The sequence below is a fragment of the Oncorhynchus nerka genome, linkage group LG6 (assembly GCF_034236695.1).
Source record: "Oncorhynchus nerka isolate Pitt River linkage group LG6, Oner_Uvic_2.0, whole genome shotgun sequence".
Lineage (NCBI taxonomy): Eukaryota > Metazoa > Chordata > Actinopteri > Salmoniformes > Salmonidae > Oncorhynchus > Oncorhynchus nerka.
The window spans coordinates 16,130,797-16,147,349 of NC_088401.1; the positions used below are offsets into that span (position 1 = coordinate 16,130,797).

Consider the following 16,553-nt stretch of genomic DNA (forward strand, 5'->3'; position numbering starts at 1 on the left):
GTCAGCCTCCCAGCCACCCAACATCCATAGTTTCAGCCACCCAGAATCCATATTTTCAGCCTTCCAGTCACCCGGCATTCTAAGTTTCAGCCTACCATCCACCCAGTATCCAAAGTTTCAGCCTCTCAGCTACCCAGCATCCATAGTTTCAGCCTCCCAGCCACCAGCATTCAAAGTTTCAGCCTCCAATCCACCCAATATCCATAGTTTCTGCCTCCCAACAGCCCAGTATGCATAGTTTCTGCCTCCCAGCAACCCAGCATCCATAGTTCCAGCCTCTCAGCAGCCAGTATCCATATTTTCAGCCTCCCAGTATCCATCGTTTTAGCCTCCTAGCCTCCCATCATCCATAGTTTATACCTCCCAGCCACCCAGCATCCATAGTTTATACCTCCCAACCACCCAGCATCCATAGTTTATACCTCCCAGCCACCCAGCATCCATAGTTTATTTTTTTTATTTTTTTATTTCACCTTTATTTAACCAGGTAAGCAAGTTGAGAACAAGTTCTCATTTACAATTGCGACCTGGCCAAGATAAAGCAAAGCAGTTCGACACATACAACGACACAGAGTTACACGTGGAGTAAAACAAACATACAGTCAATAATACAGTAAAAAAAACAAGTCTATATACAATGTGAGCAAATTAGGTGAGAAGGGAGGTAAAGGCAAAAAAGGCCATGGTGGCAAAGTAAATACAATATAGCAAGTAAAACACTGGAATGGTAGTTTTGCAATGGAAGAATGTGCAAAGTAGAAATAAAAATAATGGGGTGCAAAGGAGCAAAATAAATAAATAAATTAAATACAGTTGGGAAAGAGGTAGTTGTTTGGGCTAAATTATAGGTGGGCTATGTACAGGTGCAGTAATCTGTAAGATGCTCTGACAGTTGGTGCTTAAAGCTAGTGAGGGAGATAAGTGTTTCCAATTTAAGAGATTTTTGTAGTTTGTTCCAGTCATTGGCAGCAGAGAACTGGAAGGAGAGGCGGCCAAAGAAAGAATTGGTTTTGGGGGTGACTAGAGAGATATACCTGCTGGAGCGTGTGCTACAGGTGGGAGATGCTATGGTGACCAGCGAGCTGAGATAAGGGGGGACTTTACCTAGCAGGGTCTTGTAGATGACATGGAGCCAGTGGGTTTGGCGACGAGTATGAAGCGAGGGCCAGCCAACGAGAGCGTACAGGTCGCAATGGTGGGTAGTATATGGGGCTTTGGTGACAAAACGGATTGCACTGTGATAGAATGCATCCAGTTTGTTGAGTAGGGTATTGGAGGCTATTTTGTAAATGACATCGCCAAAGTCGAGGATTGGTAGGATGGTCAATTTTACAAGGGTATGTTTGGCAGCATGAGTGAAGGATGCTTTGTTGCGAAATAGGAAGCCAATTCTAGATTTAACTTTGGATTGGAGATGTTTGATATGGGTCTGGAAGGAGAGTTTACAGTCTAACCAGACACCTAAGTATTTGTAGTTGTCCACGTATTCTAAGTCAGAGCCGTCCAGAGTAGTGATGTTGGACAGGCGGGTAGGTGCAGGTAGCGATCGGTTGAAGAGCATGCATTTAGTTTTACTTGTATTTAAGAGCAATTGGAGGCCACGGAAGGAGAGTTGTATGGCATTGAAGCTTGCCTGGAGGGTTGTTAACACAGTGTCCAAAGAAGGGCCGGAAGTATACAGAATGGTGTCGTCTGCGTAGAGGTGGATCAGAGACTCACCAGCAGCAAGAGCGACCTCATTGATGTATACAGAGAAGAGAGTCGGTCCAAGAATTGAACCCTGTGGCACCCCATAGAGACTGCCAGAGGTCCGGACAGCAGACCCTCCGATTTGACACACTGAACTCTATCAGAGAAGTAGTTGGTGAACCAGGCGAGGCAATCATTTGAGAAACCAAGGCTGTCGAGTCTGCCGATGAGGATGTGGTGGTTGACAGAGTCGAAAGCCTTGGCCAGATCAATGAATACGGCTGCACAGTAATGTTTCTTATCGATGGCGGTTAAGATATCGTTTAGGACCTTGAGCGTGGCTGAGGTGCACCCATGACCAGCTCTGAAACCAGATTGCATAGCAGAGAAGGTATGGTGAGATTCGAAATGGTTGGTAATCTGTTTGTTGACTTGGCTTTCGAAGACCTTAGAAAGGCATGGTAGGATAGATATAGGTCTGTAGCAGTTTGGGTCAAGAGTGTGTCCCCCTTTGAAGAGGGGGATGACCGCAGCTGCTTTCCAATCTTTGGGAATCTCAGATGACACGAAAGAGAGGTTGAACAGGCTAGTAATAGGGGTGGCAACAATTTCGGCAGATAATTTTAGAAAGAAAGGGTCCAGATTGTCTAGCACGGCTGATTTGTAGGGGTCCAGATTTTTCAGCTCTTTCAGAACTTCAGCTGAATGGATTTGGGAGAAGGAGAAATGGGGAAGGCTTGGGCGAGTTGCTGTTGGGGGTGCAGTGCTGTTGACCGGGGTAGGAGTTGCCAGGTGGAAAGCATGGCCAGCCGTAGAAAAATGCTTATTGAAATTCTCAATTATGGTGGATTTATCAGTGGTGACAGTGTTTCCTATCTTCAGTGCAGTGGGCAGCTGGGAGGAGGTGTTCTTATTCTCCATGGACTTTACAGTGTCCCAGAACTTTTTAGAGTTAGTGTTGCAGGAAGCAAATTTCTGCTTGAAAAAGCTAGCCTTGGCTTTTCTAACTGCCTGTGTATAACGGTTTCTAGCTTCCCTGAACAGCTGCATATCACGGGGCTGTTCGATGCTAATGCAGAACGCCATAGGATGTTTTTGTGTTGGTTAAGGGCAGTCAGGTCTGGGGAGAACCAAGGGCTATATCTGTTCCTGGTTCTAATTTTCTTGAATGGGGCATGTTTATTTAAGATTGTTAGGAAGGCATTTAAAAAAAATATCCAGGCATCCTCTACTGACGGGATGAGATCAATATCCTTCCAGGACACCCCGGCCAGGTCGATTAGAAAGGCCTGCTCGCTGAAGTGTTTCAGGGAGCGTTTTACAGTGATGAGTGGAGGTCGTTTGACCGCTGACCCATTACGGATGCAGGCAATGAGGCAGTGATCGCTGAGATCTTGGTTGAAGACAGCAGAGGTGTATTTAGAGGGGAAGTTGGTTAGGATGATATCTATGAGGGTGCCCGTGTTTAAGGCTTTGGGGGGGTACCTGGTAGGTTCATTGATAATTTATACCTCCCAACCACCCAGTATCCATAGTTTATACCTCCCAGCCACCCATCATCCATAGTTTATACCTCCCAGCCACCCAGTATCCATAGTTTATACCTCCCAGCCACCCAGCATCCATAGTTTCAGCCACCCAGCATCCATAGTTTATACCTCCCAGCCACCCAGCATCCATAGGTTCAACATCCCAGCCACCCATCATCCATAGTTTATACCTCTCAGCCACCCAGCATCCATAGTTTATACCTCCCAGCCACCCAGTATCCATAGTTTATACCTCCCAGCCACCCAGCATCCATAGGTTCAACATCCCAGCCACCCAGTATCCAAAGTTTATACCTCCCAGCCACCCAGTATCCATAGTTTATACCTCCCAGCCACCCATCATCCATAGTTTATACCTCCCAGCCACCCATCATCCATAGTTTATACCTCCCAGCCACCCATCATCCATAGTTTCAGCCTCCCAGCCACCCATCATCCATAGTTTATTCCTCCCAGCCACCCAGTATCCATAGTTTATACCTCCCAGCCACCCAGTATCCATAGTTTATACCTCCCAGCCACCCATCATCCATAGTTTATACCTCCCAGCCACCCATCATCCATAGTTTATACCTCCCAACCACCCATCATCCATAGTTTATACCTCCCAGCCACCCATCATCCATAGTTTCAGCCTCCCAACCACCCAGGATCCATAGTTTCAGCCTCCCAACCACCCAGGATCCATAGTTTCAGCCTCCCAGCCACCCAGAAGCCATCGTTTCAAACTCCCATCCACGCGGCATTCATAGTTTCAGCATCCCAGCCACCCAGCATCCTTACAGTGGTTCCTCCTTTAAAAGTTGCGTTATACTGCAGCACACCTTGTAGGCTGCTGCAGCATTCTGTGGCATATTATTTTATTTGTCAGCCATTGATTCTGTTAATAGGTTAAACATTTCACTTTAATTTCCACGTATCCTGAAAATGACATCTGCTGCTTTAGATCGAACTGTCATATCTCAGTTATTGTTTTCATAGATACAAAAAATAAGCTATTTTCTTTACTTTCCGAGTGCGAGCTGATCAAGGGGTCAAAACTTTAGATATTGCCAGATGTTCACTGTCTCAGGAACAGGCCGTGGAAGATTTATTACTGGCAAAAGTGTCCATAACCAGAAGTAAACTGTTCAGTGTTCTTTTTCTCTATTCCTCTCCGCCTGTCTTGTTGTACATGGAACTTGTCTCACATTCATTCATTAAAAAACCCTTAAGATGTCAGCTGCTAATTTTCAGATTTACACCACATAAACACTCAGCCATTTTCACTGAACTATCAAGCCCCTGTTGCTGCCAAGTCATGATTTTCCTGGGGGTTGGCCTTGCAATAACCAAGTGGTGAGACACAACGCCCTCTATGTTTAAATGCTTCAGGTACACTCAGATAGGTGTCTGCGTCACATACAGTCAGTACCCACTCACAGAGACACACACAACTTGCATTTCTATAAACTCTGACCCAACTCAGTGTTCATTCTTCATGGAGGAAGACCACAGGACCACAGAGATTAGGTCTAAAGAGATGCTTTACATTGACACACAGATAGAGATGTAGTAGTCCCAGCGTTAATGATCTAAGGTCAGTGTTGCATTTCACCTCCTGATGATTATGATTACTGACTGTGTTAGAATAAAAAATATAAAAAGCTTCATCATGCCCTCTCTCTATCCATCTGTCTCTTGTCTGCAGGTATGTTTTGATGTGAGAGAGGATGCCAACCCCCAGTCCCGTCATCGCCACCTCACCCGCTACTAAGATAACCTGCGGGCCAACTGGGAGCCCCGGGCTGGTTAGGAGACACCACTAGAGACACTATTATGTAATTGTGATGAACTGAGAGAATATTAGGGTAGCACTGTGATTCATTAATCGTATGCTGTCTTCCCTGCTCCTCTGTTTTCCTTCTTTCCTTTCCTGTCTTCTACACCACCCTCTCCCCACCTCCTCTGTTTTCCTTCTTTCCTTTCCTGTCTTCTACACCACCCTCTCCCCACCTCCTCTGTTTTCCTTCTTTCCTTTCCTTTCCCTCTACACCACCCTCTCCCCACCTCCTCTGTTTTCCTTCTTTCCTTTCCTGTCTTCTACACCACCCTCTCCCCAACTCCTCTGTTTTCCTTCTTTCCTTTCCTTTCCTTCTACACCACCCTCTCCCCACCTCCTCTTTCTTCCTCTTGTGTTTATAATGCACACCATATGGTCATTGAAGTACAGATTGAACTTGCATTTATAATATAATATTACAATTATAATATTTATAATGCATTATGTATTTATAACACCTGGATAATGAAGTTCTTTCAATAAAGCGTTTCACATTCTCCACTGGTTGAAATGAAGTATCGCATTGAAATACTATCCTGTGTCCTGAGATTGATGCAGATGAAGGGAGTTAGATATGTATAGGACATGTAGTGTACTGTTTTTATCTGTATATATGAATTACAAATCAGCCTTTACTTAAACCATGTTTCTAGTCTTTTGCATATTTACAATGTGTAATCATTGATGTCCAAGGAGAAGGAGTGGTAAACCCTGTTGAAGTGTATAATTGTAATACATACTGTACATGCAGACACAGCATCATTCAAAGAATGGAGTTTGATTCACCTGGTACTGGATATGACTGAAAAAAGAATGTCTCACAGAGATTCATACCTGAACCGCACCTTTATTTGCCAAGGAAGAGTACATGATCAGTGAATATAGTCAATGTACAGGCTACAATGTGGGGATCTCATGCATGGTAATAACTACAGTACATGTATATAGGACTTGAATCATTGACACAATAAAGTTATTATATTCTACTCAATCCATAGGCTTCATTAATGTCAATCAGACTTGAAGTCGATACATCAACTATGATTGCTGAGGTTCATATGTTCTGAACTAATATTCATACCAAACGTTTTCGGGTCCATACACAGATCGGCTACATACTGTAGCTAGCTACACATCCATAGGCATACAGTTATTGTAATCCTCCACTACACAATAAGAAAATAAATAGTTAGTTAGCTAAGTTACTTCAGATGCATTGCATGGCAAATATCAGCAAGGCAAGCTTACACAATTGTACATTCAATTTGCAGTAAATGCTTTAGCTAGCTAGATTCTTTACATCCACTGTTTCACAAGACGACAGCCTGGTTTGCTGGTTTTCTCAGGAGTCCCTAAAACATTAAACAACACAAATTACAATTTCATACTCATGTCATAACACTAGCTAGCAGGCTGGCTAATGTTAGCTAGTCAGCTAACTTGCTAAAATAGCGATTTTCGGAAATTAACTTAATGAAAAAAAATATGCACAATCGTTTGTCTCTACATTAACTTACATATTCCTCTCAATTATGACATTATAATTACTTACATTTGCTTCCACCATAATGTTTTGTCAGCCATCTTCGCTGAAGAAAGTCACCCAGTCGCTGGCTCACGTCAAATTTGTCATTGGAACCACTCGATATGATTGGTCATATGAAATCCTTGGGACCCTCTAACTCCCCCTTGCGGTGACCTGGAACAATGAAGCCGTGACGCTGGATACCTCTAAGTCCCGCGGTGTAAGCTTGCAACTTTTAAAGGAGGAACCACTGTAGTTTCAGCCTCCCAGCCACCTAGTATACATAGTTTCAGCCTCCCAGTATCTATCGTTTCAGCCACCCAGTCACCCAGTATCTTTAGATTCAACCTCCCAACCACCCAGCATCCATAGTGTCAGCCTCCCAGCCACCCAGCATCCACAGTGTCAGCCTCCCAGCCACCCAGCATCCATAGTCTCAGTCTCCCAACCACCCAGCATCCATAGTTTCAGCCTCCCAGCCACCCAGCATCCATAGTTTCAGCCTCCCAACCACCCAGCATCCATAGTTTCAGCTTCCCAACCACCCAGCATCCATAGTGTCAGCCACCCAGCATCCATAGTTTCAGCCTCCCAACCACCCAGTATCCATAGTGTCAGCCACCCAGCATACATAGTTTCAGCCTCTCAACCACCCAGCATCCATAGTGTCAGCCACCCAGCATCCATAGTTTCAGCCTCCCAACCACCCAGCATCCATAGTGTCCGCCACCCAGCATCCATAGTTTCAGCCTCCCAACCACCCAGTATCCATAGTTTCAGCCACCCAGCATCCATAGTTTCAGCCTCCCAGCCACCCAACATCCATAGTTTCAGCCTCCCAGCCCTGATTCCCTCCTCACACTGACTGCTTCACTTTTCCTCTTGTAATATGTTGAATTTGCAAGTACAGAGTTAGTGCTGGGCTGGAACAAAAGTCTGTATTGATATTCAGTAGTACTGGTTTGATGTGGCCAACCTTCTTTCTTCATGCCAGCTCTGAAACACTGGTGGAGCCTGCAGAACCGACACTGGTTCCTCTTGTCCTTGTCGACCACACACTGGCGGTTAAACCTGGAGACGCACAGACAGATACACATACAGGATCCCTGTCAATATCTGAACACTATGGGCCTTCCTTGTAGTTCTGTACATTCCAGCATTACCAACTAGTGACTTCTCTACTTGCAGCAGCGTAAGGATTACTGTGACGTTAACATCTCATATTATGTCTGTTGTTATCATAGACATAGGCTCTGGTGAATGCAGCTGTAGGCTGAACACACACACACACACACACACACCTACCTGCAGGAGTAGATGTGGTTCTTGCGTATGGAACGTCTGAAGAACCCTTTACATCCGTCACAGCTGGAGGCTCCATAGTGTTTCCCTGTAGCTTTGTCTCCACAGATAGCACAGTTACCGTTCACTACATCTGCCTGGGACAGGCCCGGCTCCGCTGGCATACTGTCTAGAACACACACATTACCCAAAGACTGGGTTAGTCTGCTGAGCTTAAGTCTAGGTGTTAGTGCAGGGGAGCTAATGCACATTTTATGGTCACAGTAAAGGTTGCACGCACGAGCGCACGAGCGCATACACACATCCTTCTGGCATCAGAAAAACCTCTTCAGTTCAAATAGGGAAATCAGTCGTTCTGTGCATGGGAAATCAAGGCGTCTTGGCAGAGGAAGAGAAGTACAGGGACTCAATAGCTTTGTGCTAGCTGACTGCTATCTGCCTATTACAGTATGGGGGACAGTGGGAACTAGTTTAGGACAGCTTTGGGTGCTTTCATCTGGTTTATTTGTTGAAATTGTGGTGTTGAGGTTGTGCCTAGTGGTTAGTGGTTATTTTTTATTCTTCTTGTTTTATTTGTAATGTACATTTATCTTCCTGCTTGTGTGAAAATGTTTGTACTCAGGGCACTATTGGGAATGACACTCTGGTCTCAATTGGGCTACCCTAAAAAATAAAAGTTAATACAAAATCTGAGATAATGTGAAAGACAGCAATAATTTTAAACCACATTCCAAAACCATGTTATCTAGGTTTTTTGTATCTACATGGCATCATGTCAAATCAAATCAAAGTTTATTTGTCACGTGCGCCGAATACAACAGTGAAATGTTTACTTACAGGCTCTAAACAATAGTGCAAAAAAATGTATTAGGTGAACAATAGGTAAGTAAAGAAATATAACAACAGTAAAAATACTATTATATACAGTAGCGGGGCTATAAAAGAAGCGAGGCTACATACTGACACCGGTTAGTCAGGCTGATTGAGGTAGTATGTCCATGTAGATATGGTTAGTGGCTATGCATATATGAGATACAAAGTCAAGAGAAGGGGCCTCAAAACTCTAGAACCAGGCCAAGTCACAACCCCTGCAGACCCAGACTGAGAACAAGAACCAGTATATTGAGACAAAGACCAAGACCAAGGTCTGAAGTGTTCTCAAGACCAAACCCATCAGATCACATTACAACAAAGATAACAAACTCAGGAATATATCTAATCTAAAGTACTTTGTCCATTCATATCTCTACTCACACCAGACATATTCCTGCATACACCAACCATGTCCAAGGTGGAAGAATACATCTTGACAATGCCAAAGAGAATAAAGTCAATGTTTGACCAACTTCCCTTTAATATTCCTTTTATCAGTCGTGTTGAGATGACATCAGTGGATGTCCCAACCTCTTTTCATACTGCAGGCCCACAATAAACCTGTCTTTATGACGCACTGCAGATCCCTATCGAAACAGACCTCTTATCATTCATGGATTATGAATGAATGGATAAATATAATGTTCAACTGTTTTTTTTAAGTGCATTAGGGATTGTGAGTGTATAAGCAGAATGACAAATGACAATCGTCAATGTTATTCAGACAGGTGAAGCTGCTCTAATTTAGCCCCATGGAGCTGAATGGCAAAAATAATTGTGTGCATATTTTGGCAATTTGATTGTGTTCTCCACACCGCATTTCTCCACACCACATTTTAAGCCATCAGTGTGCATTACAGAGCAATTATCTATGGAAATACAGCCATGGAGCTGGTTGGCGGCCATATTGGAAAACTGCCGCCCTAGAAAATCAAATCACATTGTATTTATCACATGCTTCTTAAACAACAGGTGCAAATGCTTACTTAATTAATGCTTACATTCCAACAATGCAGAGAGACAAATTATGAGGAATAAATACACAATGAGAAATTATAAGTTGGCTATTTACACAAGGTACCAATACCGAGTCGATGTGCATAGGTACGAGGTAATTGAGGTAATATGTACGTGTAGTTAGAGGTAAAGTCACTATACACAGATAGTAAACAGAGAGTAGCAGCGGTGTAAAAGGGGGGGTCGATGCAAATAGTCTGAGTAGCCATTTGATTAGCTGTTCAGGAGTCTTATGGCTTTGGGTAGAAGCTGTTAAGAAGCCTTTTGGACCTTGACTTGGTGCTCCGGTACCTTTTGCCGTGCGGTAGCAGAGAGAACAGTCTATGACTAGGGTGGCTGGAATCTTTGGCAATTTATAAACACAGCCTGGTATAGAGGTCCTGGATGGCAGGAAGCTTGGCCCCCGGGATGTACTAGGCTGTACGCACTACCCTCTATTAGTGCCCTAAGGTCAAGAGGCCAAGCAGTTGCCATACCAGGTGGTGATGCAACCAGTCAGGATCCTCTCAATGGTGCAGCTATAGAACATTTTGAAGATCTGAGGACTCATGACAAATCTTGTCACTTTCCTGAGGGGGAATAGGCTATTTCGTACCCTATTCACGACTGTCTTGGTGTGTTTGGACCATGATAGTTTGTTGGTGATGTGGACACCAAGGAACATGAAGCTCTCAACCAGCTCTACTTCAGCCCGGACGATGAAAATGGGGCTCAGCCCTCCTTTTCCTGTAGTCCATGATCATCTCCTTTGTCTTGATCACGTTGCGGGAGTGTTTGTTATCCTTGCACCACACTGCCAGCTCTCTGACCTGCTCCCTATAGGCTGTCTCATTGTTGTCGGTGATCAGGCCTGTTGTGTCATCGGCAGTCCTGTAGCTTAGCATCTGCGTCATCTGACCACTTCCGTATTGAGCGAGTCACTTGTACTCCTTGCTTTAGTTTTGCTTCTAACCAGGAATGAGGAGGATAGAGTTACGGTCAAATTTGCCAAATGGAGGGCGAGGGAGAGCTTTGTATGCATCTCTGTGTGTGGAATAAAGGTGGTCTAGAGATATATTCCCTCTGGTTGCACATGTAACATGCTGGTAGAAATGAGGAAAAATGGATTTTAGCTTCCCTGCATTAAAGACCTCGGTCACTTGGAGCGCCGCCTCTGGATGAGCATTTTCTTCTTTGCTTTTGGCCTCATACAACTCTTTGAGTGTGGTCTTAGTGTCAGCATTGGTTTGTTGTGGTAAATAGACAGCTACGGAAACATATAGATGAAAACTCTCTTGGTAAATAGTGTGGTCTACAGCTTATCATGAGATAATCTACATCAGGTGAGCAAAACCTTGAGGCTTCCTTAATATTCGATTTCTTGCACCAGCTGTTATTGACAAATAGACACAGACCGCCACCCCTTGTCTTACAGCTGTTCTATCTTGCCGATGTACGGAAAACCCAGCCAGCTGTATGTTATCCATGTCGTCGTTCAGCCACGACTCGGTGAAACATAAGATATTATAATTTTTATGTCCCATTGGTTGGATAGTCTTGATCAGAGCTCATTCAGTTTATTATCCAATGATTGCACGTTGGCTAATAGGACTGATGGTAGAGGCGGATTACCCACTTGCCGTCGGATCCTTACAAGGCACCCCGACCTACGTCCCCAATATCTTAGTTTCTTGTTCATGCGAATTTGAGCTTTGTCCGGTGTCTGAATTCAATCCTTTGCGTCTGACTCGTTAAAGCAAAAATCTTCATCCAGTACGAGGCCTACCACCGTTGTGCCGTCAGCAAACTTAATGATGGTGTTGGAGTCGTGCGCTGTCGCGCAGTCGTGGGAGAACAGGGAGTACAGGAAGGGACTAAACATGCACCCCTGAGGGGCATCCGTGTTGAGGGTCAGCGTGGCAGATGTGTTGTTGCATACTCTCACCACCCTAGCGGTGGCCCATCAGTAATTCCAGAATCTAGTTGTAGAGGTAAGGGTTTAGTCCCAGGTTCCTGAACTTAGTGATGAGCTTGGAGGAACAATGAGCTGAGGACAATTAACTGCATTCTCATATAAGTGTTCCTCTTGTCCAGGTGGTAAAGGCAGGGTGGAGTGTAAAAGAACTTGCATGGATCTGTTGAGGTCGTATGTGAATTTGAGTGGATACAGGGTGTCTGGGATGATGGAGTTGATGTGAGCCATGACCAGTCTTTCAAAGCATTTCATGGCTAGAGATACAATTTAAGTCGGAAGTTTACATACACCTTAGCCAAATACATTTAAACTCAGTTTTTCACAATTCCTGACATTTAATCCTAGTAATAATTCCCTGTTTTAGGTGAGTTAAGATCACCACTTTATTTTAAGAATGTGAAATGTCAGAATAATAGTAGAGAGAATGATTTATTTCAGCTTTTATTTCTTTCACCACATTTCCAGTGGGTCAGTGTAACGGCTGTTTGAAGAAGAGGACTAAGGTGCGGCGTGGTACGTGTTCATGATGTTTAATAAAACTGAACACTAGAACAAAAAAACAACAAAGCAGAACAAATGAAACACAGGTGGGAAAAGGCTACCTAAGTATGGTTCTCAATCAGAGACAACGATTGACAGCTGCCTCTGATTGAGAACCACACCTGGCCAAACACAGAAATAGAAAACATAGAACACAAAACATAGAATGCCCACCCCAACTCACGCCCCCTGACCAAACCAAAATAGAGACAAAAATGATCTCTAAGGTCAGGGTGTGACAGTCAGAAGTTTACATGATTTATTTTAGCTTTTATTTATTTCATCACATGGGTCAGAAGTTTACATACACTCAATTAGTATTTGGTAGCATTGTCATTAAAATTTTAGCCTTGTTCAAATGTTTCGTGTAGCCTTTCACAAGCTTCCTAAAAATAAGTTGGGTGAATTTTGGCCCATTCCTCCTGACAAAGCTGAAGCTGGTGTAACTGAGTCAGATTTGTAGGCCTCCTTGGTCGCACATACTTGTTCAGTTCTGCCCACAAATGTTCTATGTGATTGAGGTCAGGGCATTGTGATGACCACTCCAATACCTTGAATTTGTTGGCCTTAAGCTATTTTTCCACAATTTTGGAAGTATGATTGGGGTCATTGTCCATTTGGAAGACCCATTTGCGACCAAGCTTTAACTTCCTGTCTGATGTCTTGAGATTTTGCTTCAACATATGCACATCATTTTCCAACATCATGATGCTGATCTATTTTGTGGAGCGCACCAGTCCCTCCTGCAGCAAAGGACCCCCACAACATGAAGCTGCCACCCCCGTGCTTCACAGTTGGGATGGTGTTCTTCGGCTTGCAAGCCTCCCCCTTTTTCCTCCAAACCTAACGATGGTTATTATGGCCAAACAGTTCTATTTTTGTTTCATCAGACCAGAGGACATTTCTCCAAAAAGTACGGTCTTTGTCCCCATTTGCAGTTGCAAACCGTAGTCTGGCTTTTTCATGGCGGTTTTTGAGCAGTGGCTTCTTCCTTGCTGAGTGGCCTTTCAGGTTATGTCAAGATAGGACTCGTTTTACTGTGGATATAGATACTTGTGTACCAGCATCTTCACAAGGTCCTTTGCTGTTGTTCTGGGATTGATTTGCCCTTTTCGCACCAAAGTACGTTCATCTCTAGGAGACAGAACACATCTCCTTCCTGAGCAGTATGACGGCTGCGTGGTCCCATGGTGTTTATACTTGCGTATTATTGTTTGTACAGATGAACGTGGTACCTTCAGGCGTTTGGAAATTGATTCCAAGGATGAACCAGACTTGTGAAGGTCTACAATATTTTTTCCTAAGGTCTTGGCTGATTTCTTTTGATTTTCCCATGATGTCAAACAAAGAGGCACTTAGTACACCTCCAATTGACTCAAATTATGAATTGACTCAAATCAGAAACTTCTAAAGCCATGACATCATTTTCTGGAATTTTCCAAGGTGTTTAAAAGCACAGTCAACTTAGTGTATGCAAACTTCTGACCCACTGAAATTTAATACAGTGAATTATAAGTGAAATAATCTGTCTGTTGTTAGATTAGTATTGTCGAAATTATTTGTGTCGTGCACACAGTAGTTGTCCTAACCGACTTTCCAAAACTATAGTTTGTTAACAAGAAATTTGTAGAATTGTTGAAAACGAGTTTTAATGACACCATCTTAAGACTATGTAAACTTCTGACTTCAACTGTACACCTGTTCTGAAAGGCCCCAGAGTCTGCAACACCACTAAGCAAGGAGCACCAGTGGAGATTGGAGTATCTGTCCACAGAGCTGGGCTTTACGGAAGAGTGGCCAGAAAAAAGCCATTGCTTAAAGAAAAACATAAGCAACATGGTGTTCGACAAAAGGCATGTGGGAGACTCTCCAAATCGCTGTATTTAACTTGTGTAAAAAGATACTTTGAAAGTGAAAATATTCCAATTTTACTGCCATTTCCGTTGATGTTTTTTCATCATTGTTGTGCTCATCAAGGTAAAAACAAAGACTATTTGGTTTTTGTTGTTGACCAAATTTTGTCCTCTAAAACCAATACAAAAATGTTAAGCTATTTGAAGCCATGTAGACCCAACACAAGGGAAGCCATGACCCAAAATACATTATCACCATTGACCTTTAAGGCCTTTGCTGAAATGGCACTATATCCGGTTTTGTTCAGCAAGACAAATTATGCAGGTGTGCCAATTTTTACACTTTTATACCATATTGAACAATATAGTCTTTTTGGGGAGCTTATCTACTGAACTAAATGTACAATATCACATTTGAATGTTTATATTCAAGCTTACAAGGAAAAAGGTCCAGTTGACTTTAGGCTTTGTACTGAAGTTAGATTTCAGATATTGTATTTCTACTAATCATTTATTGACTGCTGGTAGAGGGATCAGGATGAAGCATATCTGACCTTACATTTCAGAAGACACAAAATGACCACACAGATATGTTGCTAGCACCTGTTAACTTGTCATTTTAGCAGACCGTGTGTGTGTGTGTCCAGTCCACTCACCTCCCCCACCATAGAGGATGTCAGCGTGTTCGAAGCCCAGGCTGCTGTACGTTGGGTCCAGTCCCTCACTGTAGTTGGCTACATCCATGTCCAACAAGGAGTTACTCACTGACACAGACGGATACTTCAACCCTCACTTTCTATCCCTCTGTCACTGTCCCTCTTTCTCCCTCTTTCTCCCTCTAACTCTTTTCCTCTGCCTCCCTTTTCTCTGCCTCCCTTTCCTCTGCCTCCCTTTTCTCTGCCTCCCTTTTCTCTGTCTCCCTTTTCTCTGTCTCCCTTTTCTCTGTCTCCCTTTCCTCTGCCTCCCTTTTCTCTGCCTCCCTTTTCTCTGTCTCCCTTTCCTCTGCCTCCCTTTTCTCTGCCTCCCTTTCCTCTGCCTCCCTTTTCTCTGTCTCCCTTTTCTCTGTCTCCCTTTCCTCTGCCTCCCTTTTCTCTGCCTCCCTTTTCTCTGTCTCCCTTTCCTCTGCCTCCCTTTTCTCTGCCTCCCTTTCCTCTGCCTCCCTTTTCTCTGTCTCCCTTTCCTCTGCCTCCCTTTTCTCTGCCTCCCTTTTCTCTGCCTCCCTTTTCTCTGTCTCCCTTTAATTTGTTCCAATGTATTTCCTAGCACTATTTCTATTCCTTTACCACTTCCTGTCTGCCTCGGTCTCCCTACCCTTCTCTTCCTCTCTCTTTTTCGTATTCCTCTGTCACATTCAGTTCTTCCACCGTCTGGAGTGTAGAAGGTAAACTAAGTTCCCTGCCATTTGATTGGTACTTTTTTAAGAAAGTGGGTGGGGCCTTGGCAAAGACTTCTCACCTTATCGCTTCTTATTTAATCTCTCCTTCTTTCCCTCACTTATCACAGGGATGGAGAGATAGATATTCCCTTCCCTCTCTTTTCCTGAGGCATATTGGCAAGTTTGACAGGGTGGAGACGATGTCATTAAGAGGGTGTGTGGGCATGTGTGTGTTAGTGTGTGTCGACAGTATGCTGTGGCCTACATAGTCTGCCTAATCAAATCAATAGTCAAGCAATACAACAGCCTCTACCATGATCACATCTAATCTTCAGGGAGGCAGAGCACAGAGAAAAACACCACGGAAAACTTCCATTGATTAACTTCCATTGATTAATCAGACTCTCTAAGTGAAGCTAGGGAATACCCATTGACTCCCATTAACGTCCCTCTATGGAAGCCACTGATCAAATCCTTCTGTACAGACAACACATAGTTTTCTCCCTACTCCTACTACCAGTCACATAGTTTCACTGCACTAAATACAGTGCCTTTCAAAAATATTCAACCCCCCTCGCATTTTTACAATTTTGTTGCATTACAATCTCTAATTTAAATACATTTTGTATTTGGATTTCATGTAATGGACATACACAAAATAAATGGGTTAAATAAAAAAAATGACTTGTTTAAAAAAGAAATAGAAAATAAAAAGTGAAAGGTGGTGGTGGGTGCATATGTGTTCGCCCCCTTTACTATGAAGCCCCTAAATAAGATCTGGTGCAACCAACTACCTTCAGAAGTCCCATAATTAGTTCAAGTCCACCTGTGTGCAATATAAGTGTCACATGATCTCAATATATGTACAAATGTACATATGTACATTTGTTCTGAAAGGCCCCAGAGTCTGCAACACCACTAAGCAAGGGGCACCACCAAGCAAGCGGCACAATCAAGACCAAGGAGCTCTCCAAACAGGTCAGGGACAAAGTTGTGGAGAAGTACAGATCAGGGTTGGGTTATAAAAAAATATCAGAAACTTTGAACATCCCA

The 16,553-nt window shown here is 43.5% G+C and overlaps 1 protein-coding gene across 4 annotated transcripts in view; it reads right to left on the minus strand.

Annotated features, from left to right (window-relative positions):
- LOC115130091 (hepatocyte nuclear factor 4-gamma-like) overlaps nt 1–16,553 on the minus strand; it is a 39,089-nt gene that overhangs the window by 14,876 nt on the left and 7,660 nt on the right. Inside the window, exons 1-3 of one of the 4 annotated variants that reach the window (XM_065019290.1) lie at nt 14,782–15,512; nt 7,892–8,057; nt 7,563–7,657 (exon numbers count right to left, since the gene is read on the minus strand). In XM_065019290.1, the coding sequence (XP_064875362.1) occupies nt 7,563–7,657; nt 7,892–8,057; nt 14,782–14,869 (349 nt within the window). In that variant the 5' untranslated portion in view covers nt 14,870–15,512. Of the gene's footprint in view, nt 1–7,562; nt 7,658–7,891; nt 8,058–14,781; nt 15,513–16,553 lie in introns of those variants that run through there. The other 3 variants (XM_065019288.1, XM_065019289.1, XM_065019291.1) reach the window with 3 other exon arrangements.